General features: G+C 39.8%; 3 protein-coding genes across 3 annotated transcripts; all 3 read left to right on the top strand.

Annotated features, from left to right (window-relative positions):
- The first annotated feature begins 12,250 nt into the window (after positions 1-12,250).
- Positions 12,251-13,325, top strand: LOC143342517 (protein G12-like). The gene is made up of 2 exons (XM_076766485.1): positions 12,251-12,315; positions 12,570-13,325. The coding sequence occupies exon 2, from the start codon at positions 12,570-12,572 to the stop codon at positions 13,215-13,217; it is 648 nt and encodes a 215-aa protein (XP_076622600.1). The 5' UTR covers positions 12,251-12,315; the 3' UTR covers positions 13,218-13,325.
- Positions 13,326-14,468: 1,143 nt separating this feature from the next.
- LOC143342523 (protein G12-like) lies at positions 14,469-15,640 on the top strand. Its single transcript, XM_076766494.1, has 2 exons — positions 14,469-14,585; positions 14,884-15,640. Exon 2 carries the CDS (start codon positions 14,884-14,886, stop codon positions 15,535-15,537), a length of 654 nt encoding a protein of 217 aa, XP_076622609.1. The 5' UTR covers positions 14,469-14,585; the 3' UTR covers positions 15,538-15,640.
- A 1,680-nt stretch (positions 15,641-17,320) lies between these two features.
- On the top strand, positions 17,321-18,243 carry LOC143343092 (protein G12). Its single transcript, XM_076767644.1, has 2 exons — positions 17,321-17,526; positions 17,748-18,243. Exons 1-2 carry the CDS (start codon positions 17,321-17,323, stop codon positions 18,241-18,243), a joined length of 702 nt encoding a protein of 233 aa, XP_076623759.1.
- Positions 18,244-19,301: the final 1,058 nt, after the last annotated feature.

Here is a 19,301-nt window from a genome sequence, read left to right as displayed (position 1 = left end):
CAGATTCTCATCTTGCCTTTGTCCTCGTTTCGCTATCTTAAAGTGTATTTAAAACAATACCGAGCAATCGGCGGATGTTTCGCTGCGAAGGCAGAACCGACGGGGAACGCTTCTGAAAGTATATCGTCCGAAATTGAATCGTAAAAACGACGACGGGGCCGGGGGAGGAGAGACGTTTTAGACCCGCGCGACAAAACCGCAGCGTGAAATGACGAGAACAATGAAAGAATGAAATCCCTCTGCGGGGTAATTAGCGTGAGAAGCATTAAGGAGACACGAGGCAATTTCGACCGGCCATTTTTCACGGTAATCTGCAGCATTTGCGCCCGAGCCGCTGGGACCGGTGTCTTCATTTCGCTTCGGTGCAACCGTGGAAACGGTGGAACGACGGGCAGCCCTTCGACGAGGAGAAAAAAGTCGTCTGGGAAATATTCGTAGGAGCTGGCTGACGAATTTCATTTCGTTAATTGGATAAAGAGACGTTGACCGAGTAATGAAAAAGGAGCAGACGTTCGAGAGTTTTGATACGTATAGCATCCAACGAGATTATTGAAATATATTGGGTGTCCTGGCAGAAACAGGCCACCTTAATCTCTAAGCTATTTCAAATAATGAAGGATCCTGAAAGGAATAATCAAGTCGTTTTCTTTAAAGATATAGTTTATTTAAAATGTACAGCTACTTCCACTCGTATTCGTACACTATAATGGTGATTCACTTAATTGATAATTTCTTCGTGCAAAATATAATAGTCTCTTAATATTCTGGAAGATGTAACACCGTGGCTCACAAACAGAAACACGATAATGTTAACCTCAACAAACGAATGTTCTCATTATTTACATATTTGATAATTCATGTTCCCGGTGAAATAGTATTTCGGTATTGATGGGTTCAGAGGTAATTGAATTTGAAAATTTGTCAGGCACGCGTACGATTGGATACGATTTATCCAACGCGTCTGATCATTATTCGTTGTTTCTACTTGCATCGTTTCCATCGCGTACAAAATACACGTTTGAAGCCTCGAACGAAAAAGTTTTATTTCATCTTTTCGATTTGTTTTTTCATGCAAAACCGCCCCCTTCTCGATGATGTCGTCGATAACTACCCCGCACATTAGAGAATTTCTTTTAAAAATCAAAACGAATTGAATGTTAGTTTACCCTGGAGATTACAGTTTAATTATACGAGTCATACAATATTTCTCCGTCGAATTCCTCGGATGTTTTTCGTCGAGTTATTTATCCCGTTCGCGCGGAACCGAACGCATCGATAAGCAAAGCGCTCATCCGACAACTACCCCGGCCCTCTGACAATTCGACAACACCCGGGCGGAACGAGCGTCGACGATTCGTCGCCGTTAGGAAAAACTTTTCGCGGATTTGTCCCCATCCCGTAAAGGCAGAGTGGCCGTCCCGTCCATGTTTCGGTACGATGATTATGTACCACGGACGTTTGGCTCTTGAAGCTCTCCGAGCAGCAGGATCCATTCCACTTTCGCGTGCACGCACAGTGGGTCTGCATTATTGCGGCTTATCCGGTATTACGCTTATGTGACGCCGGTAACATCGCAGCCTTAAGCGCGCACGGTGTATCGAACACGGAATTACCCCATGAATCCTCCTACCCCCGTGGAAACTCTGCTCACAATGCTCGAGGGTTTCCTGTGAGCCAGTCGCAGTTGCCCCGTATCCAAAGCAACCCGGCTGATAAACATTTTTTCGTCGTATACTTCGAGACTCTTCCTTGCTCGGTTAATACCCTTCGTGTATAGGGTAGCCCGCGGAACTGGGGTCGTTCGTATCCTCGAAACCGTTCGAGATATGAGAAAAAGATACCAGGCAGAGTCGAATGGTTTTAGACGTATTAAACATCCCTGCCGCCGGTAACCGTAACTCCTGAATATAAATTATATCGTGCTACTAAAGAATCAACCCCAATACTATTTACTTTTTTCCCGAAACTAAAAACTATTCTATGACTCGTGAGATTCGTAGGACAGAAAAGGAAAGGAATGAGGACTCATCAGTAAAGCTTTCTAGCAGGCCTTGCCTTAGACGTCTGAGATATTGGGAAGTCGTTCGAGGAGTGTACATACAGGGTGTTCGGCCACCCCTGGGAAAAATTTTAATGGGGGATTCTAGAGGCCAAAATAAGACGAAAATCAAGAATACCAATTTGTTGATGAAGGCTTCGTTAAACAGTTATTAACGTTTAAAGTTCCGACCGTACTGAATTTTTTTTCTCGAAAATGCGCAAGATTTCGGGGGCATGTCTATTCACCAAAAATTATTGTAATTGACCCCCGCAACCGAAAATAATTTTTTTACAACGATTTGAAATTTTTTAATTTTGTCGAAAAATTTAAGCACCCCCCTGTCGATTTTTCTTGAAAATTCGTTTTCCATTTTTAGTATTTTTGTTTGACGTCCTACAGAAAAGTTGTCTTATACTTTTCTGTAAGTACCCATGAGCTCTAATTCAGAAAAAAGTTTCATTGAAATATATTCACAATTGTAGGAGTTATGGCTATTTGAAAATTGGGCCATTTTTATGGGGTTTTACTCATTTTGCGGGATCAAGGACCAACTTTTCGAATATTTTTGCGATTTGTACATATTCTCCACCAAAATACGCGTAATTTGCTTTTTTAAACATTAAAATCGTCCAATCCATTCAGAAGTTATGACGTTTTAAAGATTCGCATGAAATTTCAGTGAAACATATCAATGGTATGGTCAGACATTATATTTTCAGTAAGGTATTTTTTTCTCGAAAATGCGTAGGATTTCGGGGGTGTGTGTAATGACCAAACATGATTGTAATTGACCCCCGCAACCGAAAATAATTTTTCCAAAACGATTTGAAATTTTTGAATTTAATTGTTAATAACTTTTTAACGAAGCCTCCATCAACAAATTGATTTTCTTGATTTTCGTCCTATTTTGGCCTCTAGAATCTCCTATTAAAATTTTTCCCAGGGGTGGCCGAACATCCTGTATAGCAACCGAGGAATCGGTCAAGCGCTTGTGAGAACGCGACCCCCTCTGGTGGCGAGCATGGGAGGCAACACCACGAGAATAATAACACTTTTATTTTATTATCCATTAATGAAACGAAAAATTTGCAACACCATTTTGAAAAGAAAATCAAGACGTGGAAGCGTGAACGTTTAACGTGTAAACAATGTTTTTCATTCATTATCAAGCTTCCCCAGATAATTTCATCGATCGTTTCGTGAGAATCACCCACCGCGCGTTCTCTCCATTGTTATTCCTATGGTTCGTCGCGATAAATTCACGTTTTAATCGCTCGCCGCCTCGCAGGGCGTACGAGAGGTCTGGTTTGCGCGCAAATTTACGCCAAGCCGAGGGTAAATAAGAAACGGAGCCGTTTAAATGGAACCGTCTATCGCGTTTTTGCATTTCGTGGGTCGGTCCCGCGTCTTTCTATTCCATTACGTAAATTACATCTCGTCGATTTGCCCGTGATTCTAACATTTGTCCCCCCTCCAGAGGACGCATCTAATTTCTTTGTTTCTCACCCCCTGCAACGCGATTATCCGTCGCGTCGGTAAATACCTTTATTTTGGTATTCAAAAGAACAGCGTTCAACGTGAAATATAATTTCATTCTATAATTTAAATTGCAATTTTTATTCAACGAAGCATGGATAAACGTTTATTTATCTTTCATTATCTATTTGACATTTTTATCTGAACGTTCCCTGTCTCTGAGTGCCATAGTACAACGCACCTAATTAATGTGTTTCATCCTCGTCTTCTTCGTACGACGATTAATTTCCGAGAGAATTATTCAGGAAATTATTCAGATAGTCGGTGGAAGCAAAAACGAATAAATCATAGAGCTGCGGCTATATTTGTGGGTGGGAGGCATCAATTACTACACGCTCTCTGCAATTACGTCCACATAAAATGGTGGAAAACGACGTGCTTTCGTCGAAGATATGCATTTTTCAGTAATAATTTAGGGAGAAGGAAGTGGGACTGCATAATCTTTTAGTACGAAAAAGAACCATTTTTCGAAAGAGCATTGTCCTTAACTCCTGTCGCGTTTCGAAGGATGTCGAACAGGATCGTCGACGGACAGGTCTGACGACGATATTCTGATATTCTGCAGATAGCCGCCATTAAGGAATTCCGATGTTCGTGGTAAGAGGCACGCACGAAATTCGTTCATTCGGTCTACGGTGTCAGGCGGGGTCAGTCGAAGACGCGCTGTCGATGAGTTCATTAGAACCGATCGCTTTGAAGGGTGATCCTGGGAAACCCCTTGGAATCTTGGAAATGTTTCACGCCTCCTATTACGTACTATTCAGCAAGCTGTGGGTAGAATTCGAAAGGGAGAGGCGGGACCAAGAAATTGAACGCGTTAATCGTTTGTGAATAATCGATCAGTGCCGGATGCTGAATCTATTCTAACGTATAGACAAATAAAGGCAATCCAAGTTTAGTGTCTGGAATTGTCATTTATAATAAGATGTTATTCCAACGTGTTTTGTACTCGAGACACAAGTGATTTACGATTTGAAAACGAACAAGTGTTCATTATTTTTGATAGTATGAATAAATATTGTACCGCAGGTTCGAATTATCTGTTTTGTTTTTGGTATAATCCGCTACCGAGTATGGTGAGTTCATTATATCGCTTTCGTCGACTGCACTCTTGTTTTCCGTGGGCGAAACGAAATTAATAACTAGCAGCTCCGACGCAACATCATTACGGTTATCGTAACTGCAGTCGTTGTAAGAAAGCTCGTCGAAATACGCGAAACAGGTGTACCTCTATATTCTCCAGTCGACACGGAATTAATAACTACAAGCTTCGATCCGATCCCATTACGGTTGTCGTAATTGAAGTTCCTGTAAGGGAGCTGAGACAATACCACCGGTTGAGTTTCGAACGACAGTGGAAGATTCGAGGATGGTTTTATGAATTAATATCAACTTCTGCGGCTCAAAATTGTGCGCCGCGTTGTTTTCTGACGTGAAAATGCGCCTGTGATCCTCGAAGATAATTTTAATGCGCTCTCACACAATAGACAGCAATGGATAAACCCTGACGTCATAGACGACCAAATCAAGGGAACAGGCAGGATGGGAAATAGCAACGATATTGTTTTAGACCAAAAACTGCTGTACATTGATGGACATGTGGTCTGCGGCATTGTCATGGCGTATCATTCGGTTCTCAGTGGTCCACAATTCGGAACGCCTGTGCCTCGTATCGGCCCGTAAGCGCTTCAGCGCGTCAATACAATAGTATTATAATGATAATAATGCCCCTGTATTGTAGCAAGCTTGAGTATATCAAGGAATTAGTACACGAGTGAAAAGAAGGGACCGATACTATGCTTATTCTAACGAAATAATTATATAAACAAAACAATATTTGATACAAAGATCGCGGTAGAATCGACTATCAGATAAAATTTATTTTCCATTCCTTGAAACAAAATCGCGACACCTACGCGTAGCAATCCTCATAGTCAAAACATAAACTGGTTGGAAGTCTAGGATGCCAAACAACAACGTTAACATCGATCGATCGAGTCGAGCAAACAACGCGTCGAAGTTCCTGGATCGACGAGCGTGCAAAGCGTAAACGCAATCACGCACCCGACGCTCGTTAATCAGGAAAAATGTACGAGTTTAATTTCATATCGCGATCGGCCTCTACCGAGCCTGCATCCTGCCGGTTAACGACATAATCTCGTTAAATAACGACGTGATCCGGCTGCGAATTCGACTCGGATCGGAGAGTCGGAGAGTACTGCTGATTACGAACTTACTACCAGCATTCTAACAACATCCGCGCCTCCACCCCGTAGATGTAATTCACCCTACCGAACGCCGCCATTTTCCCTCGTCTCCCCGTACCTTCTATGCTCCTTGAATAGCTCACAATAGCTGCGCCGCTATCAATGCAAATATGGGCGACTCGAATTCGGAGCCACGAAGTTGTAACTTTGTTATTGTAAAATTTTTAGACAAGTTTTAGAGTTCAGAGAGTACGCAAATGAAATTTTTAAAATAATATTTGCTTTATATTATTAATTGAAATCAACATATAATTGCTCGTGATCGAATAACTAACGTTTTCAGAATAAATGTTTTGACTCGATCAGTCTTTTTTGATGTTGAATTATCTTGTTTCAAGTCTCTTTGTTTTTCTTCTTAATGTTTGGGAGAGATGTTTGACGTATTAAACAATGAATGCACGAATACATAAACGTAGAAGAAATTGAGTCCCAGGCCACAAGTAACAAATGTAATTAAATAGTGAAAATTACAGCCACAAGTGTAGCTTCAAATGTAAAGCCATTTGTACGAAAATGTTGACACAGCTTATCATTGCAATCGGTGTGTCATTTCCAAGTAGACTTAAGTAATAACGGATTAGGAAATTTTTCAAGTATCTTTAGAAGTAAATAATCTGTCATTGCGATTTTAAAGAATCATCGAGTAATATATTTTCGCAGAAATGATGAAACATATTCATAGCAGCTACGTCGTGTCACAGTGCTTATCGCGCGCCTCTTTACGATTCGTGCGAATATGAACCGCCCAAATCGCGAAAGTATACTTGCCATCTTATCTCTGCGATCTTTAATTAGCTTAGTGCGTATCAACAATCGAAACGAGACGTTATCGACTAGTCGAATATTAGGCTAGAAAGAGACGAGCGACTTTTGCCGTTGCGATATCGCAGCGATTCTATGCTTTTCCTTATTTTGCAGTGAAAACAACGAAGACAGACAATAACTTTTATCGTTGCAGAGTCGCAAAGTTGTCTTCGTTGTTTTAATTGCAAAACGAGGAAAAACATAAAATCGATGCAATATCGCGAGAGCCTTAATCGACACGCCAGAAAGTCGTGATACTGCAAAGGTCGGAAACAATTAAGAGGAGGAGTTTGCCTTTCGAGAAATAACCTATCCGCGCTCAACTCCACGCATACACAGACAGGCACACGTACAATTTCGCCATGTTGTTCTCGATGCATGATGTCATTTGAATCTTAGTATACTTTGAAAGCATGAAATAACTCGAAAGAAATTCCTGTAAATCGAAGGAATTTTAAGGTGTGCAAGGTATTTAAAGTCGATATGTTCAAGAAATGAATAAAATTTGTTTTGATGTATTCAGTTACCCAAATCAAGCAAACTTGTTTTATTAAATCAAACGAAATTATTGATTCTTAAAATTGTTTGAAAAAATGCAAGAAACTCTGCTTAATTAACATTCAGGTCAAACTTAAACTTGTAGTTCGTTTAATTCAAGAGGATTTTGTATAATTTTTCTATCAACACGAATAATAATTTCAAAAGTAATATTCCGTACGAAACGATGTAAATACGGTGCGACTCCGTTTCGAGAAATAAAAAATTAGATCTTCAGAAGGAAAACGTAAAAGTCGAGAATCGCAGTGGCGATAATAAAAAGTTGCAGGGTAAAAAGGAAAGCAAAGAATTCGGAACAAAGTATCGACACTGCAAGCAGAATATGGATATCACTTTATACGGTTCCGTTTATGTTGCTAAGTACAGCACGCACGCAAGATTTATGGAACGAGAGACGATTTTGCGTGCAGCTTATCGCAACGACAGTAGTTTTTCACAATAATATCTACGAAACGTACCTTCTCTGTACCTAACCCCGTAAACGGTGCCACTCGACCGACGCACAAAAAAAAAAAGAAGGAAGCACACAGTCGCCCCTTGTTTCCACTTCGTCGACCCTTCAATCTTGGAAGAGGCAGAAAATGAAAACACGGAAACCAGGAACGAGAACGACGAGCACGAAAAGAAGGGGGCACAGAGGGAGGAGTTTCATACGAGACAAACGATACTTTTCACGGCGCGGAATAAAATGAGCCGTTGAGCGAAGCAGTCGGGACGACGATCAGGGACGCAAGAAAAAGAGACCTCTCTATCTTTTTACTATCGTTTGCGTAAAAACTATCTACGACCGATTTCCTCCAACGACCACCTTCTCCCTCCCATCCCGCTAGGTGGAATAAATCGAGCACTTAGCACTGGACTCTTAAAATCCTCGAATGACCGAATCACGAGCCATCGTGTTAAAGGCTGGGGAGGGCGAAGGCTCTTACGTTTTCCATAATTATCTTCGGATCGCGATTTTGAAAAACAATTTGCAGAATGATAGTTTCGTGTGAACAAGAAAGAACATAATAACTTGTTTGATTAGTAACTCACATTTACACAGAATCAGTTTTGTAAAATGATACTGTGCAAAATTTATTCTTATCATATATATATTTTAGCTTACTTGGAATTCGATGTAATCTTAATCTTAATCTGTCGATAAAATATATTTTATTCTTCTACACCGTGCTTCTGTTAAACACTTACAGTACCGTTCTTCCGGTTAGAGACACAATTTTCTCGCAGATATGAAATTAAGCCTTTAAGTTCTTTTGACTTCGTGTCTACAGATATCTTCCTCGTAATTTTTCGTTTTCATCGGTACAAATATTCCAGAATAAACCACAATCTTTCAGATCCATTCACAAAATTGTCAAGCAATAGTTTTACACGGACCCATCGTTTATCGATCGCCTCTAATTAGTCCACAATTCCTTTGTTTACTTTCCTGTCCATCCAAGCCACACCAAAAACTCATAACCCATCGATACAATCTTACTCTGATATTTGAATGCATTTATAGCGAAATAAGCATAATATTTTAAAAACATTTTACGTGGGAGAAACAGCATATTTTACAGATTTTCTGACTGTTGGGCTTAAATAGCCCTCCCCCTTTAGTCTTTCTCGGGTTAAACCCGGTAAGCGGATCAGCCCCGGCCGTAGCTACTTTTAAGTGTCGCCTTGTGCCCGACGATTTCACCCGCCGTCGACGACAACTTGCGACGACGACGGAACCCGGCCCGTCGGCTGCAGGCGTCGCGGGAAACGCCACGACGTCTCACGGATTAACTCATTCGAGGGTTACGAGGCCGCGATTATGTGCCACCTGCCACGATTGCGGACGCTCGAGAGCATTAGTCTGTAATTATACGCGGCTTCGCGTGAAACAGGTAGCATTATGCCGTCGTAAATGGGAGACGGAGTATGTTGTTCCCGCAGCTAATTGGAGTCCTTATTGCAGCTTAAGACGAGCGTCGGCTAACGGCCGGGCGGCGGTGAATTATTTTTACTGTGTTCCCGGCATCGAGATTCCGTTAATTAACGTCGCGAATCGCTCGTGTACGGAGGACAACATTTCTGAAAGATTAATCCTTGGTCGAGACTCGAAATAAAATTAATTTTATACGCCCTTGGTAATTTATTATACGCTCGGGCGTAAATTTAGCGCGTAATGGTACCTCGAGCTCCAGTGTCCGCAACATCGTTAAAAACGCACGAAAATTTACTATACATCTGATTTGAGCTCATTATTTAGATGTATAATGACGAAGAAGATCAAAATCGTTTGGTAGATATTTTTTATTATAACATGCTTCTATAAATTCGTATACACTTTGGTCTTTTAAGTCGCAAACATTTACTTGATTTTGTGCATCAAAGAACAGACGAGTTAAATTGAATTTGGAATGTATTGTTGTAACGTGTTACCTAAATAATTGAAATGATTTAGCATTATTATAACTTGAAGATTCGCAAGGAAACAGTATACCAAAGTAATCCACGTGTCTGTTACGACCAAAATTTAATTCGAATTTCCCAATACTAACATCAAAAGTGTTTACTTTCGCTAAGCAATTGAGTTTCATATATTACAAACTCTTTAAAAATAATAATCAAGATCTTACTGTTTTATCAAACGTATAAACAAGATACTTTACTCCATGACACGTCAATAAACATTTTTCGCAGACACGAATGTAACTAATACATCAATAATGTTGCGGAATGCTGTAGAAAAATTTAGCCTTGAGAATAAGTGCACAATATCGGATGATTACTGTATCTGTACGTACTATGTCCACTTACGTATGTAGATGATCTTATGAAACGCGAGTGGGAATGGTGGTGGAATCGAGCGTTTCGAAACCTTTTTCAAAACTTTCAATTACCAGAGATTATCAAATTTAACTATTTACATTGTGGAAGGTTTAAAATGTTCACATCAAAGTGTACTTCTAAAAATAAATAAAATTTGTGTTTCAACGAGATACATTTAATAATAATAAATAATATAGTAATAAAATATTCCTGGCCATTATTTCCGGTCCAATTAATAACGAAACTCGGGCTGTAGTATAGAATATTTTTTATATCTTTCAGTTTCAAAACTAGCCTACAATTCCTCGATTATCAAGAAACGTTTGAAAAGCCCACCAAAATACAGGGATGGTATTTCATTAGAAATTTCTTCGTAGAACGTTCTCACTCATCACACCTGTTGAGACTCGAAAGAATCGCAAAAATGTTTCAAACACTAGAGAAACAAAGTTCAATAGGATGCTCTCGAGACGTTTCGTATGCTCGTACTCCATTTTGTCACGTATCTGGGACTTATCAATAACGATACCACTTGGTTGACGCGGTACCCTTAGAAATTTTTCCGTTCGTCGCGACGGCGGTATTGTTATCTGGGGACGTGACTTCGCGGGCAGACGATAACGCGAAAAGAGTCCACTTACGGCCTTCCCGCGTTTTTCTCCTGCGGAAAACGCGCGCCAAGAAAAAAACGCTCGAGGAACGTGATCGCGTCGCGTGGTTAGTCCACCGGGCGAGCAGCGACATTTAATAATGTAGAGTAGCGGGCTAGACGCTGGGTACACACCGGGATTGGTACACACCGCTTTCGGGCGTCTTCAATATCTGAGCAGCTCAAGGACCGCATTGTCTAGGGCGGCGGCCCAACCTCGAGCTTTATGACTCTGTCCCGGTCGCTCTGCCTCTGTCTATCTTTCTCTCCAACCAGCCCCGACAACGACTACGATGACGAGCATTATGCCGCGGATAATGGTCCAACGGGTCGCCATTCACTTCGTCGGTACACGTGCAAAGAAACCGTACTTGACAAACACCCCCGGTGGATCCTGATTGAATTATGTCTCCCCTCGGCACGGGGAGAACTTCCGTCTTTCAGCGGGACGAGGAGACACGGACGCGTGGTCAGAGGGAGTTTTTCGAAAATTGCGTCGCCGAGAACGTGAGGGCCTTCGATTGAAATGTAAATACCCAGCCGACGGCGGAGAAAGATCGGCTAACTTTTTTGGTCCTTCCGGCCGGCGACTCCATTGTCCTCTGTCCCGTGCCCGCGAAGTTCCTTCGGGCCGCGAGACGGACAGCTAATTTCGCCGCGAGTCTGCCCGGCTAATTTGTTCGCGAAGAACCGCGAAAAGACCGAAGGAACGCCGGGGCGCGCGGCGTGTTCCCCTCGGCGTCGTCAACGCGCTCGGGGCACGCAGGAGGCGCCAGTCGAGAGACCGTCGACGCGAAGTCCTATTCCAATTCCAGCAAGTTAATTGGAATTGTTTGCCGCAGACACGGCGAACCCTAGCGCCGCTCCCGAGCCCTGTTTCTCCATCAGCAGCTTCCTCTTACTACGACCTGTCGCTGTCGCATGGCTCGCGAATTAATTCCGTACGCGCGTACTCTGCGGTATTTGACAAAAATTATTTCTCCTCTCGGCAGCCTTTGGTTTTTTTTATCCGTTCGCTCTGTGATCCACCAAAATATTTCCACCAATTGTAGGGATACAAAAAAATGTTGTATATGCTATTTGAATGGTTTGAAAAAATCATTGCATTGCAAAAAATATTGTTTTTCTAATCGATGTTTTTTTGCGTATAATTGTATAATTTTTTTTTATTGCATCGTATAGCTGGTGTAAAAATATGTTCAGATATGTACATTACATGACGTTGAAATGATTTTTGAGTTGAAAAAGACCTTGGACCGTAAATGTCTGGTGCGGTATCTCGAGTGATCGAATAATTGATCCTTGTTTTATAAAAATTATATATTTTAGAAATTTTCTTTTCGTATCTTGAGGTTCGATGACAAACCACAAACTGCGCAGAGTTAAATGACGAATCGATAAAATTTTCCTTTTCTACGTAATTCAATCACGATCACAGTTCAAATTCAGTAATGAATATCAATTTTCCATTCTGTGCAGTCATACGATACATAATACAAAAGTGTTGCAGGGATGATAAAATTTTATATCGATACATCTTAATAATCTTATCGTATCGATCAAATTGAAAACCGCACTATAAATGTGGAACGGAACAGTATGTCGGTATCAGTTGTCATTCAAATAACGCTGCAGAAGCCTCCGTAATTTGCAAGGTGAGTATCGCACCAACTTAAGAAGTATTCACACAGATACGTTTCGAACAGAACTTTGTTCTAACATAAATTCATTGTTTAAACCATTCTATTCCAGAATAATAACTTGAAATATAAACTGCTTGTTTAGCAAAGAATACATACAAATACTTTCAGTCAGTGAATTTATAAAGGCCAACAATTGTTTCTGTTTGATTATTATGTTCTTATTTCTATTCGTTCGCCTTATTCATTGACATTCAATTTATTTCCAGATGAAATTCGCTTTGTCGTTGTTGGTCGTTCTGGCCGTGGCCAGTCCTCTCTACGCCTTTAAATTACCGAGCTCAGGATCGGGTGCTCTCGCGAAAGAATTTCAGGACATTTTGGACCTGATACCAGACAAGAAGGTTTTACACCTCATAAGAGTATACTACACCTGGGACAAGGAATTCCAGGCGGCCATGAAGATCGTGAAGGGCGAGGAATCGAAAGAGTACATCAGAGAAGTGGAACTAAATTCCAAATTTAGCGAACTGATACTCTACATCCAGAATGCTGGCGTTGATATCTATTATTTAATGAACATTATAAACGAATCCCTCGACCTCGAGCCTGTGGTTCCTTTTTCACTATTCCGTAAGAAAACTGGTGGAATTAAAGGATTCATTAAGGATTTGGCCGATCTATTGCCACTCAAAGAGATAGAGGAATTGGTGGAAGACAAAAGAAAGAATTCCCCAGTATTTATCGATTACGTGAACGAAGTAATCTCCTCGAAATATCACAAACTCTACGACTACATGCTATCGAACGAACACAAGACAAATATGATGCAGCAAGCTGAAGAAGCTGGTATCGATGGTACCATTTTCAACGCATATTACTTCTACTTCCTTATGGGCGTTCCTTTTCTTAAGTAAAGTTCAACTGTGTGGATTTTTTGTTAAATGATAGTTATTGATATTCTCAAGTTTAATGTGCTTGTTGTATTAGTACTAAATGCAATAAACACGTAATTGAGCAGTAAATATTTTCTTCCTCTGCTTTCTCCTCAATACATCCACCCTTAACAATCAACATTCTGACAAATTTTAACGAAGATAAAATGAATTCACGTCAAAATAAAGGAATTCAGTAAATTGAAAAGTGTTATTACAATTATGAAAAATTACAAAATATGTATTACAAAAGAAATACTTATATTGTTTAGAAGTTGATATTAAATTATTAATAATAACGTATCAAATTTAAAATTATAATAGTTCCTTCGTATAATAACACTGTAGAATTGTAAATTGTACCCTATATAAAAATATTGGTTCCTCAAATGCAGATTTAACCGTTTCATTAAATTTTGTGGCGCTTCGTCGAAAAGTGTATATATGTATAGCAATCGAGGGGTCGGTCGAGCGCTTGTGAGAGCGCGGCCCCTCTAGTGGCGAGCACGGGAGGCGACGCCACAAATATGTGTCCAAAAGTTTTATAAAGACTACAAAAGTAGTTTATTAATTGACATGATTATTTCACTACATTTTAAATATATTTCCAATTTTAAATTCACATAAATCGATTGATAAAAACGAAATAGTTACGTGGAATTTTACTGATAATATATTACTCACCTGCTCACGCATGTCACAACATCTAGTTTATCAGTAAGTGAAAAAATACTTCTTTTTTTTAAGAAAGTGTACTTATTTCCGTAATATTATATTTTATATTGAACCATATTAATTTTTTGCTTCCATATTTGAGTTCAACATAAATTGCCAATCAATAATACTTATGAGTTCTGTAATGTTAAGTGTGGAATTTGCAACTAAGGGGCTCTGTAAGTCTAAAATTAAATAAAGAGTCAAAGAATATTATGACGATCGAAAGCATTTCTTTCGCCAATATATCATACTATAATGCGATATAAAAAATTAATGGGCTATGCATGGATCATATAATTCAACATTCCATACCAGCGTTAAAATTCAAACGGATGTGACACAATCGCATTTCCTGTCTTGTTAATTGCTGGAAGCGGCGATAATGGTATTTGTATTATACATATATGTTATACGCTTTATCTAGTCCTTATTACTTTATCGTTTTATTACTTCAATGTAATTATTGTGCAAAAAGGGAGTTCTTCAACAATTTACAAAAGTGTTAATTGATGCCGTGTTGTAATGTTGTATTAGCGAATTCTGATAATTTTCTGTATATAACGCGCGGTGAAATCGGAACTAGGCATCAGTATTCGTCTAGTAACGGTTCTGGAAGCTCTCAGAACTTGTAAGGTAAGGCTAACAATTTATTTACATTAGTTCGAAACTATTTCGACTAGACTATAACTAATCGATCATAAATTGTTCCATAAATGTATCGTTAACGCGTTTCATTCTCTTCGTACGTCATTAATATGTACATAAATGAATTCGCGAAACAAGTAACTCGAATTTACCTTCACAAAATGTGTTGTTGCTCTTGTCAGTCAAATAGTTGACGTAAACTATCGTTACCGAATAGTGTCAGTACTGCTAAGTGTTACACTTCCCTCGACATTCTTCTTCATTGTTTGTCATTTTCTGATTGCAGATGATGAAATTCGCTTTGCTAGTGTTGGCCGCCCTGGCTTTGGCCAGTCCCCTGTATGCTCTCAAAGTACCTAGCACAGGCTCAGGTGCTCTTGCCAGGGACTTCCAGGCTTTCGTGAACTTGGTGCCACAGCAGAAGGTCCTAAAGATCCTCAAGGCGTACGCAGCGCAAGACAAGGAATTCCAGGAATTGATGAAACTCGTGGACTCTGAGGAAACAAAACTGTTTCTCAAAGACATCGCGGCTGCTTCCGAATTCAAGGAATTGGTAGAGTACGTGCAGAACGCTGGTCTTGACATCAAGCTGATCATGAAGAAAATCCAATTGGCCCTCAACATCCAGTCTGTCGCTCCTCAAGCTGCCCACGTCAAAATTACCGGTGGAATTAGGGGTGTAGTTAAAGATATTGTGGATGTACTACCCGTGTTAAAGTTGCGGCACTTGTACGCATCTAAAAGAAAGAGCTCCCAGGTGTTTGCCAGCTTCATCAAGGAAGTAAGATCTGAGAAGTACTGGAAATACTACTCTAGCGTTCAGTCGAACGAGCACTTGTTAAACTTCATAGCAGAAGCTGTCAAGGTTGGTTTGAAGAGGGAGACTGTAGAAGTATATTATCCTTTTTACATCGGTGCCAGACTTTTCCTTAAAAAATAAATAATCATTCCACCGTTTCACTTGTAACTTTGTAATTTTTTTTCGAAACTCTATATTATATTGTAATTGTAAAAACATGTTCTAATAAATACTATCCTGAGTAGTATGCACCTGAAACGATTGTCTTCACCTATTTAATGTTGCCTCTTCTTTTTCCAAATGTGAGCACGAATTAAGACACTATCAAAATATGCAACAGCAACTTTTAAAACTGGAAGTAAACATTTAGTTTCCTTTTTTTAAATCCCAGCAATTTAATCACTATCGACACGTCTGTTTGTTGTCTTTTTCTTGTCACAGTTTGCAAATATGTATATTTGAGTACTCAGGAAGATATCTGATACGAATAGCAGAATCTTATCTAATAGCAGAATGTAATAGCTTGTGCTTCGAAATGGATCTTATCACGTAAGGGTAATTGATAAATGTAGAAATTTTCATGCAGAAGTTACATTTTACATTTTCTACCTTTGGATTGAATTTAGATAGAAGATGTAAGATATAACAGAAATGAAAATACGTCCATTTGATAAACCCCCACAAATGCAACAAATTTTTTAATAAAGTGAATAAATAATGAGTTACTTTAACGAGTTTACTTTAATTCCTGTTGAGAAACTCTGAGCACATACTATGTGTTCGCACAACAAAAAGACAAGAGAAGCGTTTTCAAAGAATATTTAATGGACAATAATACATTTTGCCAATATTTCTATATTTTTCTTATTTCAGGACTATTCGTTGCGAAATTAAATATGTTAACCATTTGTCGACAGTATCACAGTAATGAAAGCTTCGCAAACATATAGTTAATCGATTTTCGATAGTTGCAATGTATACAAACAATTTTCTTATCTATAGTGAAGTAGTGTTGCAATCAGATCGAAGAAAATCACGTCTCTCGTAATGAGTAATCGCAATCTTCCAAATGACGTCGCGTATCGCCAAGTACGTAAGTAATGTTTTTCACGCGAATGACACAATAGTATTTCTAATCTGTAACGTATGTGGTAACAAATGAAGAGTAAACCAAGGTAATAGTTTATTGATGAGTCATCAAAGTCGTACGCTACGAAAAAGTATTTCAAATGCTTAGTAACAAAAATCGAGATCTTCATTGGTCTCCGATAAAATAGCTTGTAACGCTTTATTTTCACCCACGAGACAAATTACCAAAGCGTTTTTTACAATTGTATTTGTTAAACCATGTTTTTACGCAAATTATATTTATATTAACTCTTCTGTTTTTGTTTCATGACAATTATGAACGTAGCAGAGCTTCCCCGAACACCTATCATGCAACGTTGACTTCGCGTCCGTTGTAAAACTAGAAATGTAACATGACGCCTGCGTAGTAAATTTCACATTAGCCCAGACCATCAAGCCCTCCAGATACGAGTAAATTTAAATTTCTGACGGTGACAAGTCCGCGAGCCCGTTGTGTCGCGTCGCAGAGGTTGAACCTTCACGAAGAAAAGTTCCCTCGACCGCTGTAACCTGCTCCAGGGGGCTTCGTTAAAGATGACGTAAAAGCTCACAAAGGAAATGTTTATCAACGTACGATGGCCCAGCGAATCTACTTTGCTACTTTAAGCGACATCCTTCACTCTCCTGCAACTTAAGTACGCAAACTTTCGCCGTGGTAAGTCCCTTGCCCGTTTATTACAAGTCCCTTCGCCGGCAATTCAAACTCATTATCCATTTTCCAATTAACAATTAACAGAGCACGTTGGACAAGTCGGCACGATGTTGCACTGATACCAAGGAAGGGAAAACCGAAACAATGAATTCGCAAATTATGCTCATGAGCGCGATGGCCACAGCCTCCGTGGCGTTCGTCGGGTTTCTGGTCTATCGAGTCGGATTTCGGTCCGGCGATTCCGATTTCATGGATCAACCGCCACTGAAAGACAACAGCTCCCTGGAGGAAGATCTCAGAGACATACTAGCGTTCGTCCCTTACGAAGAGGTGAAGGAGATCATCGACAGGTACAACAGTTCGTTTTGAGGCTTCTCGACTTACACACCTAAGTTCGTCGATCGCAGATTCTTGATTTGAGAAGAAGATTTGACAATTTATATTTTTTTATTTGTGTGCGTATCAAAACGAACAACATGGCTACAGTTGTACCAGTACTCCGTAATATTTAAATTAAAATGCCTCCTAAAGTAAAGGTTTTTTGGTACAACCTCACCTTGCATATTTACAGGTACATGAAGTACGACAATCAGATCGGAGACACCGTGAGTTTCATCAACGATCAGAAGAGATTCATCGTTCGAGAGCTACAGAACATGCCGCAGATGTCCCGTACGATTAATTTCTTCCGAAGAAATGGCCTAGACGTCGATCACTGGCGCGAAAACGTTCGAAGCTTCTGGAAGACGTCCCCCAGATTCATCAGGAACAACCCGAGCCTGGCCACCGGCGGTCTGGCCGTGATGATCGACAAGATCTTACGAACCATCCCGCTGGACGAGCTGCACGAGCTTCTGCGACAGAAATACAAGTATTCCGGAAGCTTTCGCAGATTCTTGCAGTTTCTCAGATCCAAGGATTTCGTTGAATTGTGTAACGAGTTCGAGGGGAATAGCGTGCTCCATCATCATTTCTTTTGGGCCGCAGAGGTTGGCCTCGAGGTCACGTTCGCGATCGATATATTTAAGGAATTCCACGAATATCTCACGCGATCCTTGGTCACGTAGGAACCCCGCTTCGTTTCCACGCCTAACGTTATAATAACTCGTAAGGAACAAATTGCAACGGATGGAAATTTTTATTCTTTTACTATTATCGAATACCCCTAGAATTATACATTACTATTTGCTACGACGGTGAAATAAAAAATTATTAAACTGTACTATACGACATTGTTTACGGTTGTTATTATCAATTAGTTTCGCGAAACTCAGCGTGTAACAATGATATCTATTCATACTTCGCGTGGCCGCTGGTTTGAGAGTGCTACGATAGACATCTGAGTGGCGCCTCCTATGTGGAAGATCTGAAATCACTGAATGTGATATTATTATATCACAAAGTATTTACGAATATTTTTACTCTACGTATCGAATTAAAATTGCTCGTAAAACTTTTAAAACTACAAATCGAACGAAATCGTGAAATTTATTTATTTCGCAGACTTATGCTTCAAGTCAAGTGTTTTCGAGTAAAGGAAAAGATACCTCTTATTAAAGTATCGATTGATAATGCGAAAACTGCGCATTTACTCGAATATCTAGACGCTACGTAGGTACAGTAGAACGTGGATTATCGCAACAAGTGGAGAGACATTTATCGAACTCAACTCGATAAATCGGTAACAGCGTTCCCTTTCGATTGTTCGAGCGGAACATTCCTATCTAAAATACAAGGATTTCTGATTACATCTTCGTGTAATTAGTATACGGATAATCGGTGTACTATGAACGTCGCTTCTATGGAAAATTCGATGGATTGATTGTGCTTTGAATACCGACCAATGAATCTCGCCCAAACGAATACCGGGTCTCTTTTGACCCATCTTTTATCCGTTACCCATTGGTATTCTAAACTGATATGTTTTGCAATAATGTTTTGCAATAATGAAGAATACAAAAGTTTTGGTGCATCGTTACTCGAAAAATCGTGATGTGTTATTGGATAGTGAATATTTGTTACGAAGAAAAATCTCCACATAGAAAACAGCATTGTTGATCTATAGCCATCTAGTGAGGAACAGGGAAGATACGGCCATAAATCATACTATGATCGACTGCTATCT

Source organism: Colletes latitarsis, chromosome 6, assembly GCF_051014445.1.
Source record: "Colletes latitarsis isolate SP2378_abdomen chromosome 6, iyColLati1, whole genome shotgun sequence".
Taxonomy (NCBI): Eukaryota; Metazoa; Arthropoda; class Insecta; order Hymenoptera; family Colletidae; genus Colletes; species Colletes latitarsis.
The sequence above is the reverse complement of the archived record's forward strand: the minus strand, read 5'-3'. Positions and strand labels throughout refer to the sequence as shown.

What these genes read in the sequence shown, in the direction of transcription:
- LOC143342517 (XM_076766485.1), top strand. Translation starts at nt 12,570, where the DNA reads ATGAAATTCGCTTTGTCGTTGTTGGTCGTTCTGGCCGTGGCCAGTCCT.
- LOC143342523 (XM_076766494.1), top strand. Translation starts at nt 14,884, where the DNA reads ATGATGAAATTCGCTTTGCTAGTGTTGGCCGCCCTGGCTTTGGCCAGT.
- LOC143343092 (XM_076767644.1), top strand. Translation starts at nt 17,321, where the DNA reads ATGAATTCGCAAATTATGCTCATGAGCGCGATGGCCACAGCCTCCGTG. An exon ending in GTGAAGGAGATCATCGACAG is followed by an intron (nt 17,527 to 17,747) that starts GTACAACAGTTC and finishes GCATATTTACAG; the next exon opens with GTACATGAAGTACGACAATC.